General features: G+C 44.7%; 1 protein-coding gene across 1 annotated transcript in view; it reads right to left on the bottom strand.

Annotated features, from left to right (window-relative positions):
* The window catches only part of LOC121567802 (cytoplasmic dynein 2 heavy chain 1), a 176,424-nt gene that overhangs the window by 23,201 nt on the left and 128,860 nt on the right, over positions 1-24,363 (bottom strand). The window contains 7 exon segments of the mRNA XM_045220180.1: positions 277-393; positions 12,162-12,266; positions 12,366-12,662; positions 17,133-17,288; positions 17,786-17,896; positions 22,526-22,651; positions 22,795-22,955. Of these exon segments, the coding sequence (XP_045076115.1) occupies positions 277-393; positions 12,162-12,266; positions 12,366-12,662; positions 17,133-17,288; positions 17,786-17,896; positions 22,526-22,651; positions 22,795-22,955 (1,073 nt within the window).

The following is a 24,363-nucleotide window of genomic DNA, read 5'->3' as shown; positions in this document are numbered from 1 at the left end:
AGAGAGAGAGAGAGAAAGAGAGAGAGAGAAAGCGGTGAATGAGGAGGGAGAGAGAGAGAGAGAAGGGCTAAATTATTTAACACAAAAGGGGACATTTCAGTGATTTGAAAGGTGGTGGTTTCTAAGCAACTGCATACACTAGCAAAACCGAGGAGTGAGCAGCCATCGGCCAACACACACATTAGCAAGCAAGCACGCACAGACAAACACACAGCAGCTGTCAGGTAGAAAGAGGAGCGAGCAGAGAGGGAGAGAGAAAGAGAGAGAGAGAGTTACCTGGTTGAGTTTCTTCCATAGGTTGAGGACAGGAGAGAGGCCATTGGACCAGATCTCTCTGTCGAACTTTGATCCTGCTGCTTCCGAGCGGCTCAGTATCCTCAGCTGGGAGATCACCTGGAGACAGACAGACAGACAGACAAAGGGTGGAGGAGTTAATGTGTGTGGACATTGACCTTGACAGTTCAGCATGATAAAGGTAAATCAATCAGTCCATCCATCCGTCCATTCATTGGACAGATAAAAAAACAGACCAGCAGAAAAGTTTATTTTCAATTTTCAATCAGTTTCTGAGGTGTGTTTATACTCTGATAGTAGAGATAGGGTTTCTGTTCTGAGGTGTGTTTATACTCTGATAGTAGAGATAGGGTTTCTGGTCTGAGGTGTGTTTATACTCTGATAGTAGAGATAGGGTTTCTGGTCTGAGGTGTGTTTATACTCTGATAGTAGAGATAGGGTTTCTGTTCTGAGGTGTGTTTATACTCTGATAGTAGAGATAGGGTTTCTGGTCTGAGGTGTGTTTATACTCTGATAGTAGAGATAGGGTTTCTGGTCTGAGGTGTGTTTATACTCTGATAGTAGAGATAGGGTTTCTGGTCTGAGGTGTGTTTATACTCTGATAGTAGAGATAGGGTTTCTGGTCTGAGGTGTGTTTATACTCTGATAGTAGAGATAGGGTTTCTGTTCTGAGGTGTGTTTATACTCTGATAGTAGAGATAGGGTTTCTGGTCTGAGGTGTGTTTATACTCTGATAGTAGAGATAGGGTTTCTGGTCTGAGGTGTGTTTATACTCTGATAGTAGAGACAGGGTTTCTGGTCTGAGGTGTGTTTATACTCTGATAGTATAGATAGGGTTTCTGGTCTGAGGTGTGTTTATACTCTGATAGTAGAGATAGGGTTTCTGGTCTGAGGTGTGTTTATACTCTGATAGTAGAGATAGGGTTTCTGGTCTGAGGTGTGTTTATACTCTGATAGTAGAGATAGGGTTTCTGTTCTGAGGTGTGTTTATACTCTGATAGTAGAGATAGGGTTTCTGGTCTGAGGTGTGTTTATACTCTGATAGTAGAGATAGGGTTTCTGGTCTGAGGTGTGTTTATACTCTGATAGTAGAGATAGGGTTTCTGGTCTGAGGTGTGTTTATACTCTGATAGTAGAGATAGGGTTTCTGTTCTGAGGTGTGTTTATACTCTGATAGTAGAGATAGGGTTTCTGTTCTGAGGTGTGTTTATACTCTGATAGTAGAGATAGGGTTTCTGGTCTGAGGTGTGTTTATACTCTGATAGTAGAGATAGGGGTTCTGTTCTGAGGTGTGTTTATACTCTGATAGTAGAGATAGGGTTTCTGTTCTGAGGTGTGTTTATACTCTGATAGTAGAGATAGGGTTTCTGTTCTGAGGTGTGTTTATACTCTGATAGTAGAGATAGGGTTTCTGTTCTGAGGTGTGTTTATACTCTGATAGTAGAGATAGGGTTTCTGGTCTGAGGTGTGTTTATACTCTGATAGTAGAGATAGGGTTTCTGTTCTGAGGTGTGTTTATACTCTGATAGTAGAGATAGGGTTTCTGTTCTGAGGTGTGTTTATACTCTGATAGTAGAGATAGGGTTTCTGTTCTGAGGTGTGTTTATACTCTGATAGTAGAGATAGGGTTTCTGGTCTGAGGTGTGTTTATACTCTGATAGTAGAGATAGGGTTTCTGTTCTGAGGTGTGTTTATACTCTGATAGTAGAGATAGGGTTTCTGTTCTGAGTGTTTATACTCTGATAGTAGAGATAGGGTTTCTGTTCTGAGGTGTGTTTATACTCTGATAGTAGAGATAGGGTTTCTGGTCTGAGGTGTGTTTATACTCTGATAGTAGAGATAGGGTTTCTGGTCTGAGGTGTGTTTATACTCTGATAGTAGAGATAGGGTTTCTGTTCTGAGGTGTGTTTATACTCTGATAGTAGAGATAGGGTTTCTGGTCTGAGGTGTGTTTATACTCTGATAGTAGAGATAGGGTTTCTGGTCTGAGGTGTGTTTATACTCTGATAGTAGAGATAGGGTTTCTGGTCTGAGGTGTGTTTATACTCTGATAGTAGAGATAGGGTTTCTGTTCTGAGGTGTGTTTATACTCTGATAGTAGAGATAGGGTTTCTGTTCTGAGGTGTGTTTATACTCTGATAGTAGAGATAGGGTTTCTGGTCTGAGGTGTGTTTATACTCTGATAGTAGAGATAGGGTTTCTGGTCTGAGGTGTGTTTATACTCTGATAGTAGAGATAGGGTTTCTGGTCTGAGGTGTGTTTATACTCTGATAGTAGAGATAGGGTTTCTGTTCTGAGGTGTGTTTATACTCTGATAGTAGAGATAGGGTTTCTGGTCTGAGGTGTGTTTATACTCTGATAGTAGAGATAGGGTTTCTGGTCTGAGGTGTGTTTATACTCTGATAGTAGAGATAGGGTTTCTGGTCTGAGGTGTGTTTATACTCTGATAGTAGAGATAGGGTTTCTGTTCTGAGGTGTGTTTATACTCTGATAGTAGAGATAGGGTTTCTGTTCTGAGGTGTGTTTATACTCTGATAGTAGAGATAGGGTTTCTGGTCTGAGGTGTGTTTATACTCTGATAGTGAGAGATAGGGTTTCTGTTCTGAGGTGTGTTTATACTCTGACAGTAGAGATAGGGTTTCTGGTCTGAGGTGTGTTTATACTCTGATAGTAGAGATAAGGTTTCTGGTCTGAGGTGTGTTTATACTCTGATAGTAGAGATAGGGTTTCTGTTCTGAGGTGTGTTTATACTCTGATAGTAGAGATAGGGTTTCTGTTCTGAGGTGTGTTTATACTCTGATAGTAGAGATAGGGTTTCTGGTCTGAGGTGTGTTTATACTCTGATAGTAGAGATAGGGTTTCTGGTCTGAGGTGTGTTTATACTCTGATAGTAGAGATAGGGTTTCTGGTCTGAGGTGTGTTTATACTCTGATAGTAGAGATAGGGTTTCTGGTCTGAGGTGTGTTTATACTCTGATAGTAGAGATAGGGTTTCTGTTCTGAGGTGTGTTTATACTCTGATAGTAGAGATAGGGTTTCTGGTCTGAGGTGTGTTTATACTCTGATAGTAGAGATAGGGTTTCTGGTCTGAGGTGTGTTTATACTCTGATAGTAGAGATAGGGTTTCTGGTCTGAGGTGTGTTTATACTCTGATAGTAGAGATAGGGTTTCTGGTCTGAGGTGTGTGTGGGTTTGGTCCTCTGTGTATCACTTAATATCCAAAGTATTCTTTGGCAATATGTACATTGTTACGTCATGCCAATAAAGCTTATTGAATTTAAATGAATTGGGAGCGATAGAGAAGTACAGTAGCTCTAATGGTTAATAGATTGATAGTGTGTTAGTGATAGTATTAGTGTTAGTGATAGTGTGTTAGTGATAATGTGTTAGTGATAGTGATAGTGTTAGTAAAAGTGATAGTGTTACTGTTAGTGATAGTAAAAGTGTTAGTGATAGTGTTAGTGTTAGTGATAGTGATAGTGTTAGTGATCGTGATAGTGTTAGTAATAGCGATAGTGATAATGTTAGTGTTCGTGATAGTATTAGTGATAGTGATAGTATTAGTGAAAGTATTAGTGATAGTGTTAGTGATAGTGATAGTATTAGTATTAGTGATAGTGTTAGTGATAGTGATAGTATTAGTATTAGTGATAGTGTGAACGCTGCATGATGGATATTGCCGACAAGACAATAGAGGAAAGGAGGGGGGCTAATAGGAATAAACATACATTAAATCCCCCACTACAACATATCGCAACATACTGCAACATAGCGCAACATACTGCAACATAGCGCAACATACTGCAACATAGCGCAACATACTGCAAAACACTGCAACATACTGCAACATAGCGCAACATACTGCAAAATAGCGCAACATACTGCAACATACTGCAACATAACGCAACATACCGCAACATACGGCAAAACACTGCAACATACCGCAACATACTACAACATATCGCAACATACTGCAACATAGCACAACATACTGCAACATAGCGCAACATACTGCAACATACTGCAACATACCGCAAAACACTGCAACATACTGCAACATAGCGCAACATACTGCAAAATAGCGCAACATACTGCAACATTTTGCAACATACTGCAACATAGCACAACATACTGCAACATACTGCAACAAATAAATGCTTCAGAGTTCAAGGAACAGACACATCTCAACATCAACTGTTCAGAAGAGACTGCATGAATCAGGCCTTCATGGTTGAATTGCTGCAAAGAAACCACTAATAAAGGATATTAGACCGGTGGAAATCTGTCCTTTGGTCTGATGAGTCCACATTTTTGGTTCCAACCGCCGTGTCTTTGTGAGACGCAGAGTAGGTCAACGGATGATCTCCGCATGTGTGGTTCCCACCGTGAAGCATGGAGGAGGAGGTGTGATGGTGTGGGGGTGCTTTGCTGGTGACACCATCTGTGATTTATTTAGAATTCAAGGCACACTTAACCAGCATGGCTACCACAGCATTCTGCAGCGATACGCCATCCCATCTGGTTTGCGCTTAGTGGGACTATCATTTGTTTTTCAACAGGACAATGACCCAACACACCTCCAGGCTGTGTAAGGGTTATTTGACCAAGAAGGAGAGTGATGGAGTGCTGCATTAGATGACCTGACCTCCACAATCACCCGACCTCAATCAAATTGAGATGGTTTGGGATGAGTTGGACCCCAGAGTGAAAAGCAGCCAACAAGTTCTCAGCATATGTGGGAACTCCTTCAAGACTGTTGGAAAAACATTCCAGTTGAAGCTGGTTGAGAGAATGCCAAGAGTGTGCAAAGCTGTCATCAAGGCAAAGGGTGGCTACTTTGAAGAATCTCAAATATAAAATATGTTTTTGGTTACTACATGATTTCATGTGCTATTTCATAGTTTTGATGTCTTCACTATTATTCTACAATGTAGGAAATAGTAAAAATAAAGAATAACCATTGAATGAGTAGGTGTGTCCGAAACTTTTGACTGGTACTGTGTGTCTGAATTTGATTAGAGCTTTGATCAAAAATTCAAGCCTGATGCTACCTGAGCATGATGAGCCATACATTAAATACATTTTATGAGCACAAGACCAAAAAAGCACAAACGATTGTGCCGTTATCCAATACATATACAATGCATTTGGAAAATATCAGACCCCTTGACTTTTTCCACATTTTGTTACGTTACAGTCTTATTCTAAAATGGAAGACACTTATTTCCCCTCATCAATCTACACACAATACACCATAATGACAAAGCAAAAACAGGTTTTTAGAAATGTTAGCACATTTATGTTTTTTTCCAATCACATTTGCATAAGTATTCAGACCCTTTACTCAGTACTTTGTTGAAGCACCTTTGACAGTGATTACAGCCTTGAGTATTCTTGGGTATGACGCTACAAGCTTGGCACAGCTGTATTTGCGGAGTTTCTCCCATTCTTCTCTGCAGATCCTCTCAAGCTCTGTCAGGTTGGATGGGGAGCGTCGCTGCACAGCTATTTTCAGGTCTCTCCAGATATTTTCGATCGGGTTCAAGTCCGGGCTCTGGCTGGGCCACTCAAGGACATTCAGAGACTTGTCCCAAAGCCACTCCTGCATTGTCTTGGCTGTGTGCTTAGGGTCTTTGTCCTGTTGGAAGGTGAACCTTCTTCCAGTCTGAGGTCCTGAGCACTCTGGAGCAGGTTTTCATCAAGGATCTCTCTGTACTTTGCTCCGTTCATCTTTCCCTCAAACCTGACTAGTCTGCCAGTCCCTGCCGCTGAAAAACTTCCCCACAGCATGATGCTGCCACCACCATGCTTCCCCGTAGGGATGGTGCCAAGTTAGAGTGACAATCGGGTTCTTGGTCACCTCCCTGACCAAGGCCCTTCTCCCCCGATTGCTCAGTTTGACCAGGTGGCCAGCTCTAGAAAGAGTCTTGGTGGTTCCAAACTTCTTCCATTTAAGAATGATGGAGGCCACTGTGTTCTTGGGGACATTCAATGCTGCAGAAATGTTTTGGTACCCTTCCCCAGATCTGTACCTCAACACAATCCTGTCTTGGAGCTCTAAGGACAATTCCTTCGACCTCATGGCTTGGTTTTTGCTCTGACATGCACTGTCAACTGTGGGACCTTATATAGACAGGTGTGTGCCTTTCCAAATCATGTCCAATCAATTGAATTTACCACGTGGACTCCAATCAAGTTGTAAAAACATCAAGGATGATCAATGGAAACAGGATGCACCTGAGCTCAATTTCGTGTCTCATAGCGATTTTTAATACATTTGCGAACAACTTTGTCATTATGGGGTATTGTGTGATGAAACTAGCTCCAGTAGGCTAATCTTTTTGAATGTGAACTGTATTACTGTACTGTATTGTATTATACTGTATTATATGGACTGGAATTATGCACATCGTTCAAACCATGATAAAACTGAGAGAACGTGATTCTGGTGCAGCACATGCAGCCTACAAAGTTATAAGTACAGTGCCTTGCAAGAATATTCATCCCCCTTGTCGTTTTTCCTATTTTGTTGCATTAAAACCTGTCATTTAAATTGATAATTATTTGGATTTCATGTAATGGACATACATAAAATAGTCCAAATTGGTGAAGTGAAATGAAAGAAATAACTTGTTTCAAAAAATTCTAAAAAATAAATAACGGAAAAGTGGTGCATGGATATGTATTCACCCCGTTTGCTATGAAGCCCCTAAATATGATCTGGTGCAACCAATTACCATCAGAAGTCACAAAATTAGTTACATAAAGTCACAAGTCGGTAACTAGGTTCTCGCCATTCAAACCTACTGTACACGCTAACACATAGGAGTGCCAATGTGCTGTGTGGTGTGCAGTGTGTTGTCCTTTGCTGTCCTGTCTTGTCCTGTCCTCTGCTGTCCTGTCCTGTGCTGTCCTGTCCTGTGCTGTCCTGTCCTGTCCTGTGCTGTCCTGTCCTGTGCTGTCCTGTCCTGTGCTGTGCTGTCCTGTCCTGTGCTGTCCTGTCCTGTCCTGTCCTGTCCTGTCCTGTGCTGTCCTGTCCTGTGCTGTCCTGTCCTGTCCTGTCCTGTGCTGTCCTGTGCTGTCCTGTCCCCTGTCTGCTCTGAGATGTGTTAAGGGATAATGAATGAGGTGAGTGAGTGAATGTCTGGCCCACTACCTAATACTTAAACCACAAGGGGCACACAGACACCTCTCTCTCCCAGAAACCCTCCCTCCCACCCACCCATTCACCCACCCAGACTTGGGGTAGTGTAGGGGTACAGGACTCCTCGTCCATCATGTCTGACAGGGAGAGTGTTATAAAGTTCCACCTCACAGCTCCGAACTACTGTCACTGACCTTACTTAGAACCTACACACACAGATCTTAACATAGACACACACACAATTTCTCTATAAGGGAAACACACACACACAACCTGTGTCTGAGTCGGCTCTCAGAAGATGTGTGAGCTGTTGTTATCAGAGCTCTGCAGGCTTGGCAGGTACTCCTTCATCCCTACTCTCTGTCTCTCTCCCACCCTGACACACACATACACACACACAGACACACACACACACACACACACACACACACACAGACACACACACACACACACACACACACACACACACACACACACACACACACACACACACACACACACACACACACACACACACACACACACACACACACACACACACACACACACACACACACAACACACACACACACACACACACACACACACCTCTCCCTATGAGTTGTTCCAGTGCTGGCCTGGTTCGGCTCTCTTTGCAAAACGCCACAGGGTTAGGAAAGTTCAGAAGGCTCTCTGTGCCACTTGGTGCCAAACCTCTCCATTAGAGTGTGTGTCTGTGGGTGTGTGTGTGTGTGTGTGTGTGTGTGTGTGTGTGTGAGAGGGAGTGACTAGGCCTACTTGTCAGTATCGGTCCTGTGTGTTTGTGATGGATGCATTTATGTTGGTTACATCAGCCAGTGTCTGCAGCAACAACAACAACCTCCACCCCTGGGTCCAGCTGTAGGACGACAGGCTGCCAACACAATAGTCACACTGAGGACATTTACCAGGAAATGGCATGTGTAGCAGCGCAGGATTATAGAGAGAGTGAATGATGATTTTCTGTAGTGATAATGGTGTCTCAGGATTCATTTAAATAGCCGAAGCAGGGACACACTTTCACAGAACACTACAAAACACATATTTTCTCTCTCTCCTCTCCTCATCCAGTGCTGATACAGTGTAATGAGTCATCAGAGAAGAGGAGTGCAGGGAGGGAGGGCAGGAGGTGTGATTCTCACTGTTAGACTGAATCATATCTCTACTGTAGTGACTTTACTGTAGATCTGCCCTGGGACCTAGAACACTATCTGCACATACAGTTAAAATATGTCACCTCATTGAACAAGCCCTTTTCTCACCAAGTCTGTTTTATAAAATAAATGAATACGAGCACGTCTTTTTTATGGCGCCATTCACACCAATTGCGAAATATCGTTGCCGCAATCCGTCAATAATTTATTCGGAACAGGTCATATTTGTTTTGTCTTTTCACATGCAAAAATATTCTGTTAGCCAATGAAATTGTTATCTGGGACATGTGTTCTGCCACTGACAGGCTGCACACCGTGACTGACAGGTCTGTGGGGTCGTTGTGTGAATTAATTAATTAATTACTTAATGTCTCTCTGCCTGTTTTTTACGTTTGAAATGCATCAGTGCAGCAATGTATCAATTTCACACCAGAGTTTCTCGTCGCTCTCACCATTCAAACTTCCCTGCCAGTTCATTGCCAACGCTGTAGCCTATTTTATAGCCATTCAGCATGCAAGAGGCTCAAAGCTTCTCTCCTCAAATAGGCCTATGCCTATTCGTTTAAAAAAATTGCTCGAAATATGTTTAAAACTATAGGTATTGCTGTTCATTTTATTTAGGCTACTCGTTCAAGAGCTAGAGAGGGGGGAAGAGATCGGTCAGTGGAGTTGCCAGCGGAGATGCGTGAATTGCGCAAGAAGGGAACTGAGAAGAAGACAGAGAGATGTGTAGCCTAAATTAGAAGTTAATTAATATATTAATGCATCATTCGTATAGCCTATATATTAGGCTATATATTATCAGCCTGCTAAAGTGAATCTAGACGACCACCTGTGCTATAGGCAAACCTAAAAGACAGAGACAACAAAATATCCGCCGGAGATTACACTCATTAAGTGTTTGCACAGATTTAGATAAAGGACTCAAATTAAAATGTAGTCTCAACATAACCACCCATTGCTTCACTAACATTTATCAACAGCAGATCATTAGGCTATGGACATGTTGCTATGGACAGGTTGCTATGGACAGGTGCATGTGTTTCTATTTTCTAATGGTTGTTAATTTCATCTTCATATAGCCTGTATCACAGCTGTCTCTATTCCTTCCACTTAAAACTTTCCTCCTCAATTTATATGATAGGCTACATTGATTTAGCATTATTCTATAATGCAGATTCGTTTTTGATATCCCACAGAAAGGATTTGAAGCTAAGGCAAGGTTGTTAATATGTAGGAATGACAACAGGTACCATTTTTGCGTTTCCTCTCTTATTAAATGGGGTGCTACGGAATGAAACGTAGCCACGCTCCTTTCATGATTTACCCTAATATTACCAGTAGCATATCATATTACCAGTAGCATATCATATTACCAGTAGCATATCATATTACCAGTAGCATATCATATTACCAGTAGCATATCATATTACCAGTAGCATATCATATTACCAGTAGCATATCATATTACCAGTAGCATATCATATTACCAGTAGCATATCATATTACCAGTAGCATATCATATTACCAGTAGTATATCATATTACCAGTAGCATATCATATTACCAGTAGCATATCATATTACCAGTAGCATATCATATTACCAGTAGCATATCATATTACCAGTAGCATATCATATTACCAGTAGTATATCATATTACCAGTAGCATATCATATTACCAGTAGCATATCATATTACCAGTAGCATATCATATTACCAGTAGCATATCATATTACCAGTAGTATATCATATTTCCAGTAGCATATCATATTACCAGTAGTATATCATATTTCCAGTAGCATATCATATTACCAGTAGTATATGAGTTTTCTGTCATTACTACGTCCTCTCTAGCCACTTTGAACAACATATTGCCATGGAGAACGACCGCAGCAGCATTGGTGACCTTATGCAGATTTTTCTGAAAAGGGGAAAATGTATTGGACTTGGTGAGAATGGTTTAGTGCGTCAAAATCGGAATTTGTATTTCTGCCCTCCACTTGGTGAGAAAAGGCCTTTATACAGGATTATAAACTGGGTGGGTCGAGCCCTGAACGCTGATTGCTGACAGCCGTGGTATACCACGGGTATGACAAAACATGTATTTTTACTGCTCTAATTACATCGGTAACCAGTTTATAATAGCAATAAGGCACCTCGGAGGTTTGTGGTATATGGCCAATATATCACGGCTAAGGGCTGTATCCAGGCCCATGTCTCCGCGTTGCGTCGTGCATAAGAACAGTCGTGGTAAATTGGCCATATACCACACCCCCTCGGGCCTTATTGCTTAAATGTAATGCTTCTATCTCCAGTTCTTCAGATGTGTCAAAGCCAGACAGACAGATGGAGGCGCAGACATCACAAAGCCATAGAATCAAATGAAATATTGAACAAAATGACAATCCAAATATGCAATCCATAGTGAAGTATGATTGCACAAGCACAAACATCCATGAATTAGATGCACATCAGAGAGAGATAAATCGAGAATAGGCAGTGAGAAATGGAGAGAGAGAAATGGAGAGAGAGAGAGAGAAATGGAGAGAGAAAGAGAGAGAGAGAGAGAGAGAGAGAGAGAGAGAGAGAGAGAGAGAGAGAGAGAGAGAGAGAGAGAGAGAGAGAGAGAGAGAGACAGAGAAATAAATCAGTGCCAAAGCAGCTATAATGATAATTTTGAGCTCAGAGGAAGGAAGAGGTGGTGAATTAGCCAATAACACACTGCTCCAGATTTAGCAGCAATAAGTGCCGTGTCATAGAGCATGTCGGCGCAATTTCCCCTCTCAATCTGGGAGAGCAATCATCTCTTTAATTGGCTGAGTAATTAGGCCTTTAATTGCCCCTCAAACAGCCCCTGCTGACAGGCAGAGAGCACAGTGACAGCCCAAAATGGCTGCCATGTGGGACACAGCACTGGACACAATGTGGCTGCCGTGTCAGCCAACTCCACCAGCAGGAGTGGTGTGAATTTGACTGAGTATTTGTGTGTTAGTTAATAAAGCTTCTCCTTTCTTCCTCCAGACCTGTATGAGGCCCCTGAGTTCTCTCTCAAATAATCTAGCCCGGCCTTCCTGTCTGTCTGGCTGGCTGGCTGGCTTGCTGGCTGGCCTTGGCTGTGTGAGAGAGTGCATGAGTGTGGGAGAGTAGGGGTGATTGACTGTGTTGTGTGTGTGTCCGAGGCCTGTGTGACTGTGTAGATATCCAGGGTTAGAGGTGCAGGGAGACAATGTGCTGATGGGGGACATTCCAGACATCAAACAGGCCTGAGGCAGAGAGAACTGAGGGAGGATGAGGGATGTCTTGCAGCCAAATAAACTCTGGGAGGAGAGGGTGTGAGTGGTGGCTTTCCTGTGGAAAACAGAAGCCTGCCAGTGGGGTCAAAGGGCATGAGGGCAGGGGAGGGGCACTATCCTCTTCCTCACCCATCTGAGTTATGGGACACAGGTGCACCCTCTGTGTGTGAGAATGTGTGTCTATGTGTGTGTGTGTGTGTACTGGTGTGTTAACCACACTTGAGAGCTGATCATTTGTATGTGTGTGCGGTAGCTGACCTGAGAGCTGATGATTCTCTGGGAGGAGCGTTCGATGTTGGCAGGCAGGCCGAAAAACGCTGGCCGGTCGTCCTCTGGAAGATTCTCTATCACACCACGATAGTCCTGAACACACAAACATACACACACACCACAGAGTTAAACGACTGACAGAGATGGTGTGTGTGTGTGTGTGTGTGTGTGTGTGTGTTTGTATAGTCTCACCAGTATGGAGCAGGAGTTGGGCAGGCTGATCTGCGACGGGAAGGCGTGGCCTCTCTTGCTGCGTTGGTTGTGATTGGCTGAGGCAGAAAGGAGACGTGAGGAGAAGAACTGTTCCAGGTAGGAGCGGAGGATCCTCAGGTCACATGGGTTGTCTATCCTGCCGCCGTAGATGGCGTTCTCCAACAGACCATGGACAAACTCCCACTGGAACACCTTACCACCTTCAAACAGACGGTCGATGATCTCAAAGCCAGCCCGCAGATCAGACAGAGAGAACTCATAGAATTTAGTCCATCCCTAGAACCATAGAGAGAGAACAGAACATTAAAACTTTATCCATCCCTAGAACCACAGAGAGACAACAGAACATTAAAACTTAATCCATCCCTAGAACCACAGACAGAGAGAACAGAACATTATAAATTATTCCTTCCCTAGAACCATAGAGAGAGAGAACAGAATATTATAACGTATTCCATCCCTAGAAAAGGTCATTAGAACCACAGACAGAGAAAACAGAGCATTAGAACTCGAGACGAGAAAGAACATAACAGAAACCAAATTAGAGTGACTGTCAGGAAAAAACAGCCTCTGTATCCAAGCGAACTGTCAACTTGCTGAGACACTGCAGTGGCACTTCAGGCATCAATATGAACTAGCATCTGAAAGGAACATGAACTAGCATCAACAGTTGTCATCCAGTCAGTATGTACTGCAGAAGGTGAATGGCATTGATTCCATCAGACACGAGGAGAGAGAGGACACTATTTAAACCCTTCCTGGGGGTCCTCAAAGCTCCATACTCCACCAGGTCTAATTGATAGAGCTAGTATCAGTATTCTGATCAGTATTATACAGCCATATCATGCTAGTCTAGTGGCTGATAGTGTATCATCAGTGTTTGATATGGGATGCCGGAGCCTGTGGGACCAAAGATAGTGTGATATGGGATGCAGGAGCCTGTGGGACCAGAGATAGTGTGATATGGGATGCAGGAGCCTGTGGGACCAGAGATAGTGTGATATGGGATGCAGGAGCCTGTGGGACCAGAGATAGTGTGATATGGGATGCAGGAGCCTGTGGGACCAGAGATAGTGTGATATGGGATGCCGGAGCCTGTGGGACCAGAGATAGTGTGTGTGATATGGGATGCAGGAGCCTGTGGGACCAGAGATAGTGTGATATGGGATGCAGGAGCCTGTGGGACCAGAGATAGTGTGATATGGGATGCAGGAGCCTGTGGGACCAGAGATAGTGTGATATGGGATGCAGGAGCCTGTGGGACCAGAGATAGTGTGATATGGGATGCAGGAGCCTGTGGGACCAGAGATAGTGTGATATGGGATGCCGGAGCCTGTGGGACCAGAGATAGTGTGATATGGGATGCAGGAGCCTGTGGGACCAGAGATAGTGTGATATGGGATGCAGGAGCCTGTGGGACCAGAGATAGTGTGATATGGGATGCAGGAGCCTGTGGGACCAGAGATAGTGTGATATGGGATGCAGGAGCCTGTGGGACCAGAGATAGTGTGATATGGGATGCAGGAGCCTGTGGGACCAGAGATAGTGTGATATGGGATGCAGGAGCCTGTGGGACCAGAGATAGTGTGATATGGGATGCAGGAGCCTGTGGGACCAGAGATAGTGTGATATGGGATGCAGGAGCCTGTGGGACCAGAGATAGTGTGATATGGGATGCAGGAGCCTGTGGGACCAGAGATAGTGTGATATGAGATGCAGGAGCCTGTGGGACCAGAGATAGTGTGATATGAGATGCAGGAGCCTGTGGGACCAGAGATATCTGATTATCAGCACACTGTGTAAGGTTCTATGTGTGGTCAGACTCCGATACTGTTAAGATGTGTGGCGAGATGCAGTGTCTTTTCCCCCTCAGCCAAAATAACCCTGACCCTCCTCTAACATGCAGATCCCTACAGGGAATGTTGATGTGTTGAGACCTGAGCCCTAGACCATACGTCAGGGACTACCGGCCGTGGTGACTCCTTGCTGTCCCCAGTCCGCCTGGCCTTGCTGCTATTCCAGTTTAAACTGTTCTGCCTGCGGGTTATGGAACCCCTACCTGTCCCAGACCTGCTGTTTTAAACTCTAATGATCGGCTATGAAAAGCCAACTGAGATTTATTCCTGATTATATTTGACCATGCTTGTCACTTATAGAACATTTTTGAACATCTTGGCATGGTTCTGTTATAATCTCCACCCGGCACAGCCAGAAGAGGACTGGCCACCCCTCATAGCCTGGTTCCTCTCTAGGTTTCTTCCTAGGTTTTGCCTTTCTAGGAGTTTTCCTAGCCACCGTGCTTCTACACCTGCATTACTAGCTGTTTGGGGTTTTAGGCTGGGTTTCTGTACAGCACTTCGAGATATTAGCTGATGTAAGAAGGCTATATAAAATAAAAATTGATTGATTGATGTGTTGATATTCATATCAGGATCATTGCCTTCATTGTTATTCAGAGTGATGTGTGTATCTGTGTGTTAACCTCCTGAGGGTTTATTGATGGGCGGAAAAAATACTATTTCAATCAACCACATGCTGGGACAATGCATGCATGTACACATACTTTACCACAAAATGCATCAGGGGTCGAATAGAATCAGTGAAAACACACACCCACACACCCACACCACCCACACATCCACACACCCACACACCCACACACCCACACATCCACACATCCACACACCCACACACCCACACATCCACACACCCACACAACCACACAACCACACAACCACACACACCCACACACCCACACACCCACACATCCACACATCCACACACCCACACATCCACACATCCACACACCCACACATCCACACAACCACCCACCCACACACCCACCCACACACCCACACACACACACACCCACACACCCACACACCCACACACGTCTGATTGATGCTCTTCTGTGATGAGACTGATGAGCATAAACGTGTTGCAAGCCCCCGTCTGTGCGGATGGAAATGAATGAGTGTGTGTACGTTTTGTGTGTGCGTGTTTGTGTGGTCCTGTGAGTCACCAGTGTTAGTTGATGTGGTCGTCTCGCCTCAGTGATCTCCACTCTGCTGTTACAGCCGCTGTCCTCTGATTGAGATGGCAGGGGGTTGGGCTCACACTGCAGTCCAGTGTGTGTGTGTGTGTACACCATGCTTGATTGAGCTCTCATCCTCTTGTGTACTGTACTCTCTATCTCTCAGTAACAGTATAGATGCCCTTCTGCTGCCGTATCCACACCACCCCTCTCCAACTGCACACACACACGTCCCATGCTTCTGCATGAGTGGTTCTGTTCTCCAGAGGGTTGGAGAGAGGGAGGGAGGGAGGCTCCTGGCTCAGACACATCCAGCAGCAGTACAGTGGGGGGTGAGACTGGGGGGTGAGGCTGGGGGGTGAGACTGGGGGTGAGGCTGGGGGTGAGACTGGGGGTGAGGCTGTGGTGTGTGTGAGATGGTCAGTAATTAGTCTGTTCATGTTCCAGTATGATAGACTAATTAACCTCTCTAATATTACACACTACCGCTGCTCTGCTGACTGCACACAGAGAGAGAGAGAGAGAGAGAGAGAGAGAGAGAGAGAGAGAGAGAGAGAGAGAGAGAGAGAGAGAGAGAGAGAGAGAGAGAGAGAGAGAGAGAGAGAGAGAGAGAGAGAGAGAGAGAGAGAGAGAGAGAGAGAGAGAGAGAGAGAGAGAGAGAGAGAGAGAGAGAGAGAGAGAGAGAGAGAGAGAGAGAGAGAGAGAGAGAGAGAGAGAGGTGGAAGGAAGAGTGACGTGAGAAGAAGAGCGGTAGGAGAGATATGGAAGGGGAGAGCAGTATTTCATTAATAACTCTGGATGGATCCCTGGTTCCTTCTCATGTCGGTGTATTTAATTGGTGTGTTAATTATGTGTTCAGTCCCCGACGGGTATAGATACATTCTAATTATAGCCATCACTAAAACATCTGTGTCATCATGGCTCTCCATAGTGCTTTCAGTACCGCTGTGTACGTATGTACAGTATTGTGTGGAACACTTCAGCTATGAGTACGTGTGTGTTTAATTGTATATTAACTAGCATGGAGGGTGTTTGTAAATTAGGCAGCCCCTGGTCCTGAGTGTACTGCTGTTAACATGCTGTAGCTGGTAAAGCTGCTACAGAGCACAGGGGAGCAGTGAGAGTGCAGAATCTCTCTGTAGACTGGAGAGTGGAAGCACGCTAGTGTTCTTTATGACCTCACAGACAACGTTCCCAGGCTCTGCTGATGGCTGTGTGACCGCAGAGACCATGTTTCTAAAGGGTCAGGTTATACACACACTGTAAACACACATTAGTGGGGCTGCTCTAGTTGGCCACAACAGTCCCAGGGCATGATGGGAGCTGTAGTAGGTCATTAAATCGGAGGCACTGGGATGACTCCAGGGAACTGTAGTTTTATTTCCTGGGGGATGTAGTTTATAAGGTGCTGGGGTTCCTGTGGGATGTAGTTTAAAGTGCTGGGGTACCTAGGGGATGTAGTTTATAAGCTGCTGGGGTATTCATTTAGCAGACACTCTTATCCAGAGCGACTTACAGGAGTTAAGTGCCTTGCTCAAGGGCACATCGACAGATTTTTCACATAGTCCGCTTGAGGATTCACACCAGCGTCCTTTTGGTTACTGGCCCAACGCTCTTAACCGCTGGGCTACCACTACTAATTTATAACCGCTAGTGTAGTTTATAAGAAGCTAGGCTACCTGGGGGATGTAGTTTGTAAAGTGCTAGGGTACCTGGGGGATGTAATTACGTCTCTCCTGGCAGACAGCGTGGAACCATGCGAGGCAGAAGAGGGACTGGGCTCTGGACAGCAGACCGCCTTTACTGATCTGCTCAGGGCTCCACGACTCATAGGTCCTCAACAAGTTTTTCTTTAGACCAGGAGGAGCCTGAGGGAGAGAGAAGTTTGACAATGAATTAGAAGATCCTGAGGATTTTGAATAGCCGAGGGCATAAATGGTGCTGTGAGCGAGGCTGGGATGGCAGTAGGGGCTCCAGGCTTTACCATGTTAAAAGCTCGCCTGAGGGAAGGAGAGATCAAGTGTGCTCCACTTCTCAACAGGGCCTGTGTGTTTCTGTGAGTGTCTGTTCCTTAATGCCGGGCTGTCAAACAGTGCAGCTGGTCAGTGGAGCCTGGCCTAGCCTGACTAACAGACTTCTCCTGGCTCTGCATACACTCAGCCCAATAACACGCCTCAGAAACACGCCTCAGTAACATGCCTCAAACAGCTAACACACCTGGGGCTACACGCTTCACACCACATACACCCCGGGCTACATGTCTTAGTCAAACACGAGCTGCCACATACTGTATTACCATGGACAAGGTGTGTGTGTGTGTCTGTCTGTGTGTGTTTGTCTGTGTGTACATATATAGTGTTTGTACCTCGTAGGTGATCTTGAGGCTGGACTGCAACAGGATGGGGGGGAACTTGGGATGGACCTCAGCCGTAAGCCAGAGACGGAAGCCTGCTTTAGGCTGCAGAACATTCAGCTCCTACAGGAGAGAGACATCAATATATAAATGTGGTTAACATCACCCCAAACATTTGAGGATTCTCTCTCTCTCTCTCTCTCTCTCTCTCTCTCTCTCATCAGACCACCTGTCCAAAACCAAGTTTCAAAATATATTTTTCACTTTGTTATAATGTTAAGCAAGAAAACATCTCCATTTCCCAGATGCCAAGAAGAGGAACAGGAGAATAACATAATTCATATAAACGCACACACTCAGTTCCCCTGCCCCTGAGCTGTAAATATGCCATGTGTGTTTGATGTTGATTTTAGACATTTCTATGTAGAGAGAAAATGTTCAGAGCCCCAGTATACACAGCCCCTGATGACCCCAGGGTTGTGTGGCTCAGACGGGGACAGGGAGGTAGGAGAGGGGCACTGGAATATTCAGCACACAGCCACTGAAACGCACAGACACACACACAACCCTGGAGACATCAGGGGCTCTGAACACAGTGGCTCATGAATCATCTTTCTTTTGAGTTGAGATAAGAAACATAAATTAATACGGTACTTGAGCTCACAGATCAAAAGAAAGCATGGAGCATGTGTCTGTGACCAGGGTTATACTGGGGTTAGAGTGGAGGACCTACTGTGACCAGGGTTATACTGGGGTTAGAGTGGAGGATCTACTGTGACCAGGGTTAGACTGGGGTTAGAGTGGAGGACCTACTGTGACCAGGGTTATACTGGGGTTAGAGTGGAGGATCTACTGTGACCAGGGTTATACTGGGGTTAGAGTGGAGGATCTACTGTGACCAGGGTTATACTGGGGTTAGAGTGGAGCATCTACTGTGACCAGGGTTATACTGGGGTTAGAGTGGAGCATCTACTGTGACCAGGATTAGACTGGGGTTAGAGTGGAGCATCTACTGTGACCAGGGTTATACTGGGGTTAGAGTGGAGCATCTACTGTGACCAGGATTAGACTGGGGTTAGAGTGGAGCATCTACTGTGGCCAGGGTTAGACTGTGGTTAGAGTGGAGGACCTACTGTGACCAGGTTTATACTGGGGTTAGAGTGGAGCATCTACTGTGACCAGGGTTATACTGGGGTTAGAGTGGAAGATCTACTGTGACCAGGGTTAGACTGGGGTTAGAGTGGAAGATCTACTGTGACCAGGGTTATACTGGGGTTAGAGTGGAGGATCTACTGTGACCAGGGTTATACTGGGGTTAGAGTGGAGGATCTACTGTGACCAGGGTTAGACTGGGGTTAGAGTGGAGGATCTACTGTGACCAGGGTTAGACTGGGGTTAGAGTAGAGCATCTACTGTGACCAGGGTTATACTGGGGTTAGAGTGGAGCATCTACTGTGACCAGGGTTATACTGGGGTTAGAGTGGAGCATCTACTGTGACCAGGGTTATACTGGGGTTAGGGTGGAGCATCTACTGTGACCAGGGTTAGACTGGGGTTAGAGTGGAGGATCTAATGTGACCAGGGTTATACTGGGATTAGAGTGGAGCATCTACTGTGGCCAGGGTTAGACTGGGGTTAGAGTAGAGGATCTACTGTGACCAGGGTTAGACTGGGGTTAGAGTGGAAATCTGTGATGAAACACACACACACACACCCAGTCACACACACACACACACACACACACCTGACGCATGAACTGGTAAGCTAAATTCTAGTCTGGCTGGATCGTCTCTCTAACGTATGCCACTATATGAGCAGAGAAGAGAGATGCCGAGAGAGACAAACAGTATCTCTCTCGTCTCATCATCTCATCTCCCCATCATTCATCCTCTCAACCTCTCGCTCCCTTCCCATCTTCCCCCCTCATCAGTGTGTTCCTTTCCTGGCTAATAAGCCCCGCTGGTGAAACATATGGAGTGGAGGAAGAAAAGATAAGAGCTAAATGAGTGCAAAGAGAGAGGGAGAGGGAGAGAAAGAAAGAAAGACAGAGCGAGAGAGATCATTATGTAAATGTGTACGTTATTCAAATCAGTCTGGCACCTTCAGAGAGAGGTGGGGGACCATGTCTGTCTTTTTCCATAGGGCAGGTCTCTGTGTGTGTGTGTGTGTATATAACTCAGAGCTGTGAGCTGAGTCTCCTGTATTGGAGGTTGAATCTCTCAGAAGTTCCATCCTGTTTCTGAGCTATGATTGGTGTGTTCTATTGGTGTGTTCTATTGGTGTGTTCTATTGGTGTGTTCTATTGGTGTGTTCTATTGGTGTGTTCTATTAGTGTGTTCTATTGGTGTGTTCTATTGGTGTGTTCTATTGGTGTGTTCTATTGGTGTGTTCTATTGGTGTGTTCTATTGGTGTGTTCTATTGGTGTGTTCTATTGGTGTGTTCTATTGGTGTGTTCTATTAGTGTGTTCTATTGGTGTGTTCTATTAGTGTGTTCTATTGGTGTGTTCTATTAGTGTGTTCTATTGGTGTGTTCTATTGGTGTGTTCTATTAGTGTGTTCTATTGGTGTGTTCTATTGGTGTGTTCTATTGGTGTGTTCTATTGGTGTGTTCTATTGGTGTGTTCTATTGGTGTGTTCTATTAGTGTGTTCTATTGGTGTGTTCTATTAGTGTGTTCTATTGGTGTGTTCTATTGGTGTGTTCTATTGGTGTGTTCTATTGGTGTGTTCTATTAGTGTGTTCTATTGGTGTGTTCTATTAGTGTGTTCTATTGGTGTGTTCTATTAGTGTGTTCTATTGGTGTGTTCTATTGGTGTGTTCTATTGGTGTGTTCTATTGGTGTGTTCTATTAGTGTGTTCTATTGGTGTGTTCTATTGGTGTGTTCTATTGGTGTGTTCTATTGGTGTGTTCTATTAGTGTGTTCTATTGGTGTCTCTAACTTTTGGTCCTGTTTAAACACCATGGAAGCCCTTATCACAGTCATTTAGTATATAGTCTTTTATTAGGATCCCCATTAGCTGTGGCCAAGGCAGCAGCTACTCTTCCTGGGGTCCATTTCTGGAAACACATCTAACAAATATGACTGACTCAGTGATTGAATATGAATGTTGTGGTCTGCTCATGCTGCTCTGATTGTTGCTAGTGAATGACCAGTCACTCTGTTAATGTATTATGGTGGGGAATATTGAAGCATGTGATAGTTAGGGGCCGGAGGAGGGGTCCCTGGTAAACGTGTCAAACTGCTGCAGTGCAGATAGAGAGAGAGACGGAGAAAGAATGGAAGAGGGAGGGAGAGAGCCACCCTGCCAGCTTCAATTAAACTCAGAGAGCCTCTCTCTCTCTGTCTCTCTCTCTCTCTGAGGGTAGGGGAGGAGAAAAGGAGAGAAGAGGTGGATGATATAATAAAGAGAGGGTATCTCTCTGTCCTCTCTTCCCTCCACGGCTGCGTTTCACCTGTCTCCTCTGACTGACTGCATCCCTGCTCTCATCATTCATCCTCTCTTTCCATCACAGGTGGGAGAGAGGAAAGAGAGATTGGGATGTGTGAGAGAGAGAGAGAGAGAGAGAGAGAGGGAGAGTGGTTGAGAGAGAGAGAGAGAGATCTTCTGTAATAAGGTAGGGTTTAGTGCACAGCAGGAGCAGTGATGCTGCTGTACAGGCTAGGTCAGGAGAGATCTGAGGCTGAACCCCGGGAGAATAAGATTGGAACACACACACACAATCATCTCCCCCCAGAGAGATCTGACCTGCTACAGTGACACAGCACTAACCACATCCCCAGGGAACACATACACACTGTCTGTCCATGATGTATGAATCACAGCGATCCTAATCAGGGTATGATATGAGGTTTTTATAGCGTAATGATGTCATGTCATAGTATCGTGGGGACCAGGTTAGAGTTACGAGATAATTGGCTTGGTTCCACTGAGTCTGCATTCCTTATGTCAAAGGAGATTACTGATGTTTAGGATACCGTGATGGATGGACAGGATATATGACTTGGGGTAAAGAGTAATAACATCATAGAATGGGAGTGCTCATTGACGATGGCCAGATGGGGTTGAAGAAATGTGTAACCAAGAGTATAAAAGCTGTGAGATTTGTGTGTATGGGCAGTTCAACTGACAATGGGGCAAGGCTATGTCCGTTTGTTAGATGAAACCACGAGCTCATGATCCAATAAATACTTGGTATAAAATCTCCACAGAATGTCTAAGTAAATTCTTGCATCCTCACTTCTCAATACCAGAAACTCATCATAACAGGGTACAACTCATCATGCCTGCCTGCCTGTAACCACAGCACTGGGGATCTAATGACATTTTTACATTTACATTTTAGTCATTTAGCAGACGCTCTTATCCAGAGCGACTTACAGTTAGTGAGTGCATACATTTATTATTATTATTTTTTTTTTTTCATACTGGCCCCCGTGGGAATCGAACCCACAACCCTGGTGTTGCAAACGCCATGCTCTACCAACTGAGCTACATCCCTGCCGGCCATTCCCTCCCCTACCCTACCCTGGACGACGCTGTGCCAATTGTGCGCCGCCCCATGGGTCTCCCGGTCGCGGCCGGCTACGACAGAGCCTGGATTCGAACCAGGATCTCTAGTGGCACAGCTAGCACTGCGATGCAGTGCCTTAGACCACTGTGCCACTCGGACCCCGATGACGCATCTAGTGTCACACTGTGTCCATATTATCTCACAGCTCAACATAAACACACACACACACACACACACACCTTCTCTAGCAGGGGCAGCCATGCAGTCACCAGGTGCAGGTTTTTAAGGCAGAGCCAGTCTCCGCTGCGGGAACACTCTCTCAGAGTTGCTAAGGCCACATCAGCCTGGCCCTGGCCCATTGCCACCTGGGGAGAGACAGATCACATCAGATGCTCTGATGGTGCATATCAGTACATGTGAAAGCATGGGTAACCTCATCCAACACTGGTGTGTAGCACAACAGCAAGTCCTATTGTATTGCGGCTGCGTGTAAGGTAGGTGCGTGTACCTCGTGGTAGTTGTCCCGTCCTACAGTCTCGGAGGCAAGCTCCAGTAGTTCCTGAGAGGGGTCTGCTCCAGGGGATATGGTGATGAGGACAGGTTCGATCTCCAGAGTCTCACTGTACAACCTCCTGAGGTTCAGAGGAGGAGGAGACAACTCCCTCATACCTGGAGACACGGAGAGACACAAAGAGAGAGAGAGAGAGAGGAGAGAGAGACACTTTTACAAATTGGAAAGAAGTTACAAAAAACAGAGCAAACTAGAATGCTATTTGGCCCTGAACAGAGAGTACACAGTGGCAGAATACCTGACCACTGTGACTGACCCAAAATTTAGTACATTTTTGACTATGTACAGACTCAGTGAGCATAGCCTTGCTATTGAGAAAGGTCGCCGTAGGCAGACCTGGCCCTCAAGAGAAGACAGGCTATGTGCACACTGCCCACAAAATGAGGTGGAAACTGAGCTGCACTTCCTAACTTCCTGCCAAATGTATGACAATATTAGAGACATATATTTCCCTCAGATTACACAGACCCACAAAGAATTCGAAAACAAATCCAATTTTGATAAACTCCCATATCCATTGGGTGAAATACCACAGTGTGCAATCACAGCAGCAAGATTTGTGACCTGTTGCCACAAGAAAAGGGCAACCAGTGAAGAACAAACACCATTGTAAATACAACCTACAGTATATTTATGTTGATTTATTTTCCTTTTTGTACTTTAACTATTTGCACATCATTATAACACTGTGTATATATATAATATGACATTTGAAATGTCTTTATTATTGTTTAACTCTTGTGAGTGTAATATTTACTGTTCATTTTTTTATTGTTTAATTCACTTTTGTTTATCATCTATTTCACTTGCCATGCCAATAAAGCCCCTTAAATTGAATTGAGAGAGAGAATAAGAGTGAGAGAAGGAGAGAGAGAGAGAGAATAAGAGTGAGAGAAGGAGAGAGAGAGAGAGAGAGAGAGAGAGAGAGAGAGAAAGAGAGAGAGAATAAGAGATCGAGAGAGAGAGAATAAGAGTGAGTGAAGGAGAGTGTGTGAGAGAGAGAGAGAGAGAGAGAGAGAGAGAGAGAGAGAGAATAAGAGTGAGAGAGTGAGAGAGAGTGAGAGAAGGAGCGAGAGAGATCGAGAGAGAGAGAGAGAATAAGAGTGAGAGAGTGTGAGAGAAGGAGCGAGAGAGATCGAGAGAGAGAATTAGAGTGAGAGAAGGAGAGAGAGAGAGAGAGAGAGAATAAGAGTGAAAGAAGGAGAGAGAGAGAGAGTGAGAGAGAGAGAGAGAATAAGAGTGAAAGAAGGAGAGAGAGAGAGAGAGAGTGAGAGAAGGAGAGAGAGAGAGAAAAAGAGTGAGAGAAGGAGAGAGAGAGAGAATGAGAGGGAGCGACAGAGAGAGAGAGAGAGAGGGAGACCATTGTAAATACAACCCATATTTATGTTTATTATTTTCCCTTTTGTACTTTAACTATTTACACATCGTTATAACACTGTACATAGCCATAATATGACATTTGAAATGTGTCTATTCCTTTGAAACTTGTGAATGTAATGTTAACTG

Source organism: Coregonus clupeaformis, chromosome 6 (genome assembly GCF_020615455.1).
Source record: "Coregonus clupeaformis isolate EN_2021a chromosome 6, ASM2061545v1, whole genome shotgun sequence".
Taxonomy (NCBI): Eukaryota; Metazoa; Chordata; class Actinopteri; order Salmoniformes; family Salmonidae; genus Coregonus; species Coregonus clupeaformis.
The sequence above is the reverse complement of the archived record's forward strand: the minus strand, read 5'-3'. Positions and strand labels throughout refer to the sequence as shown.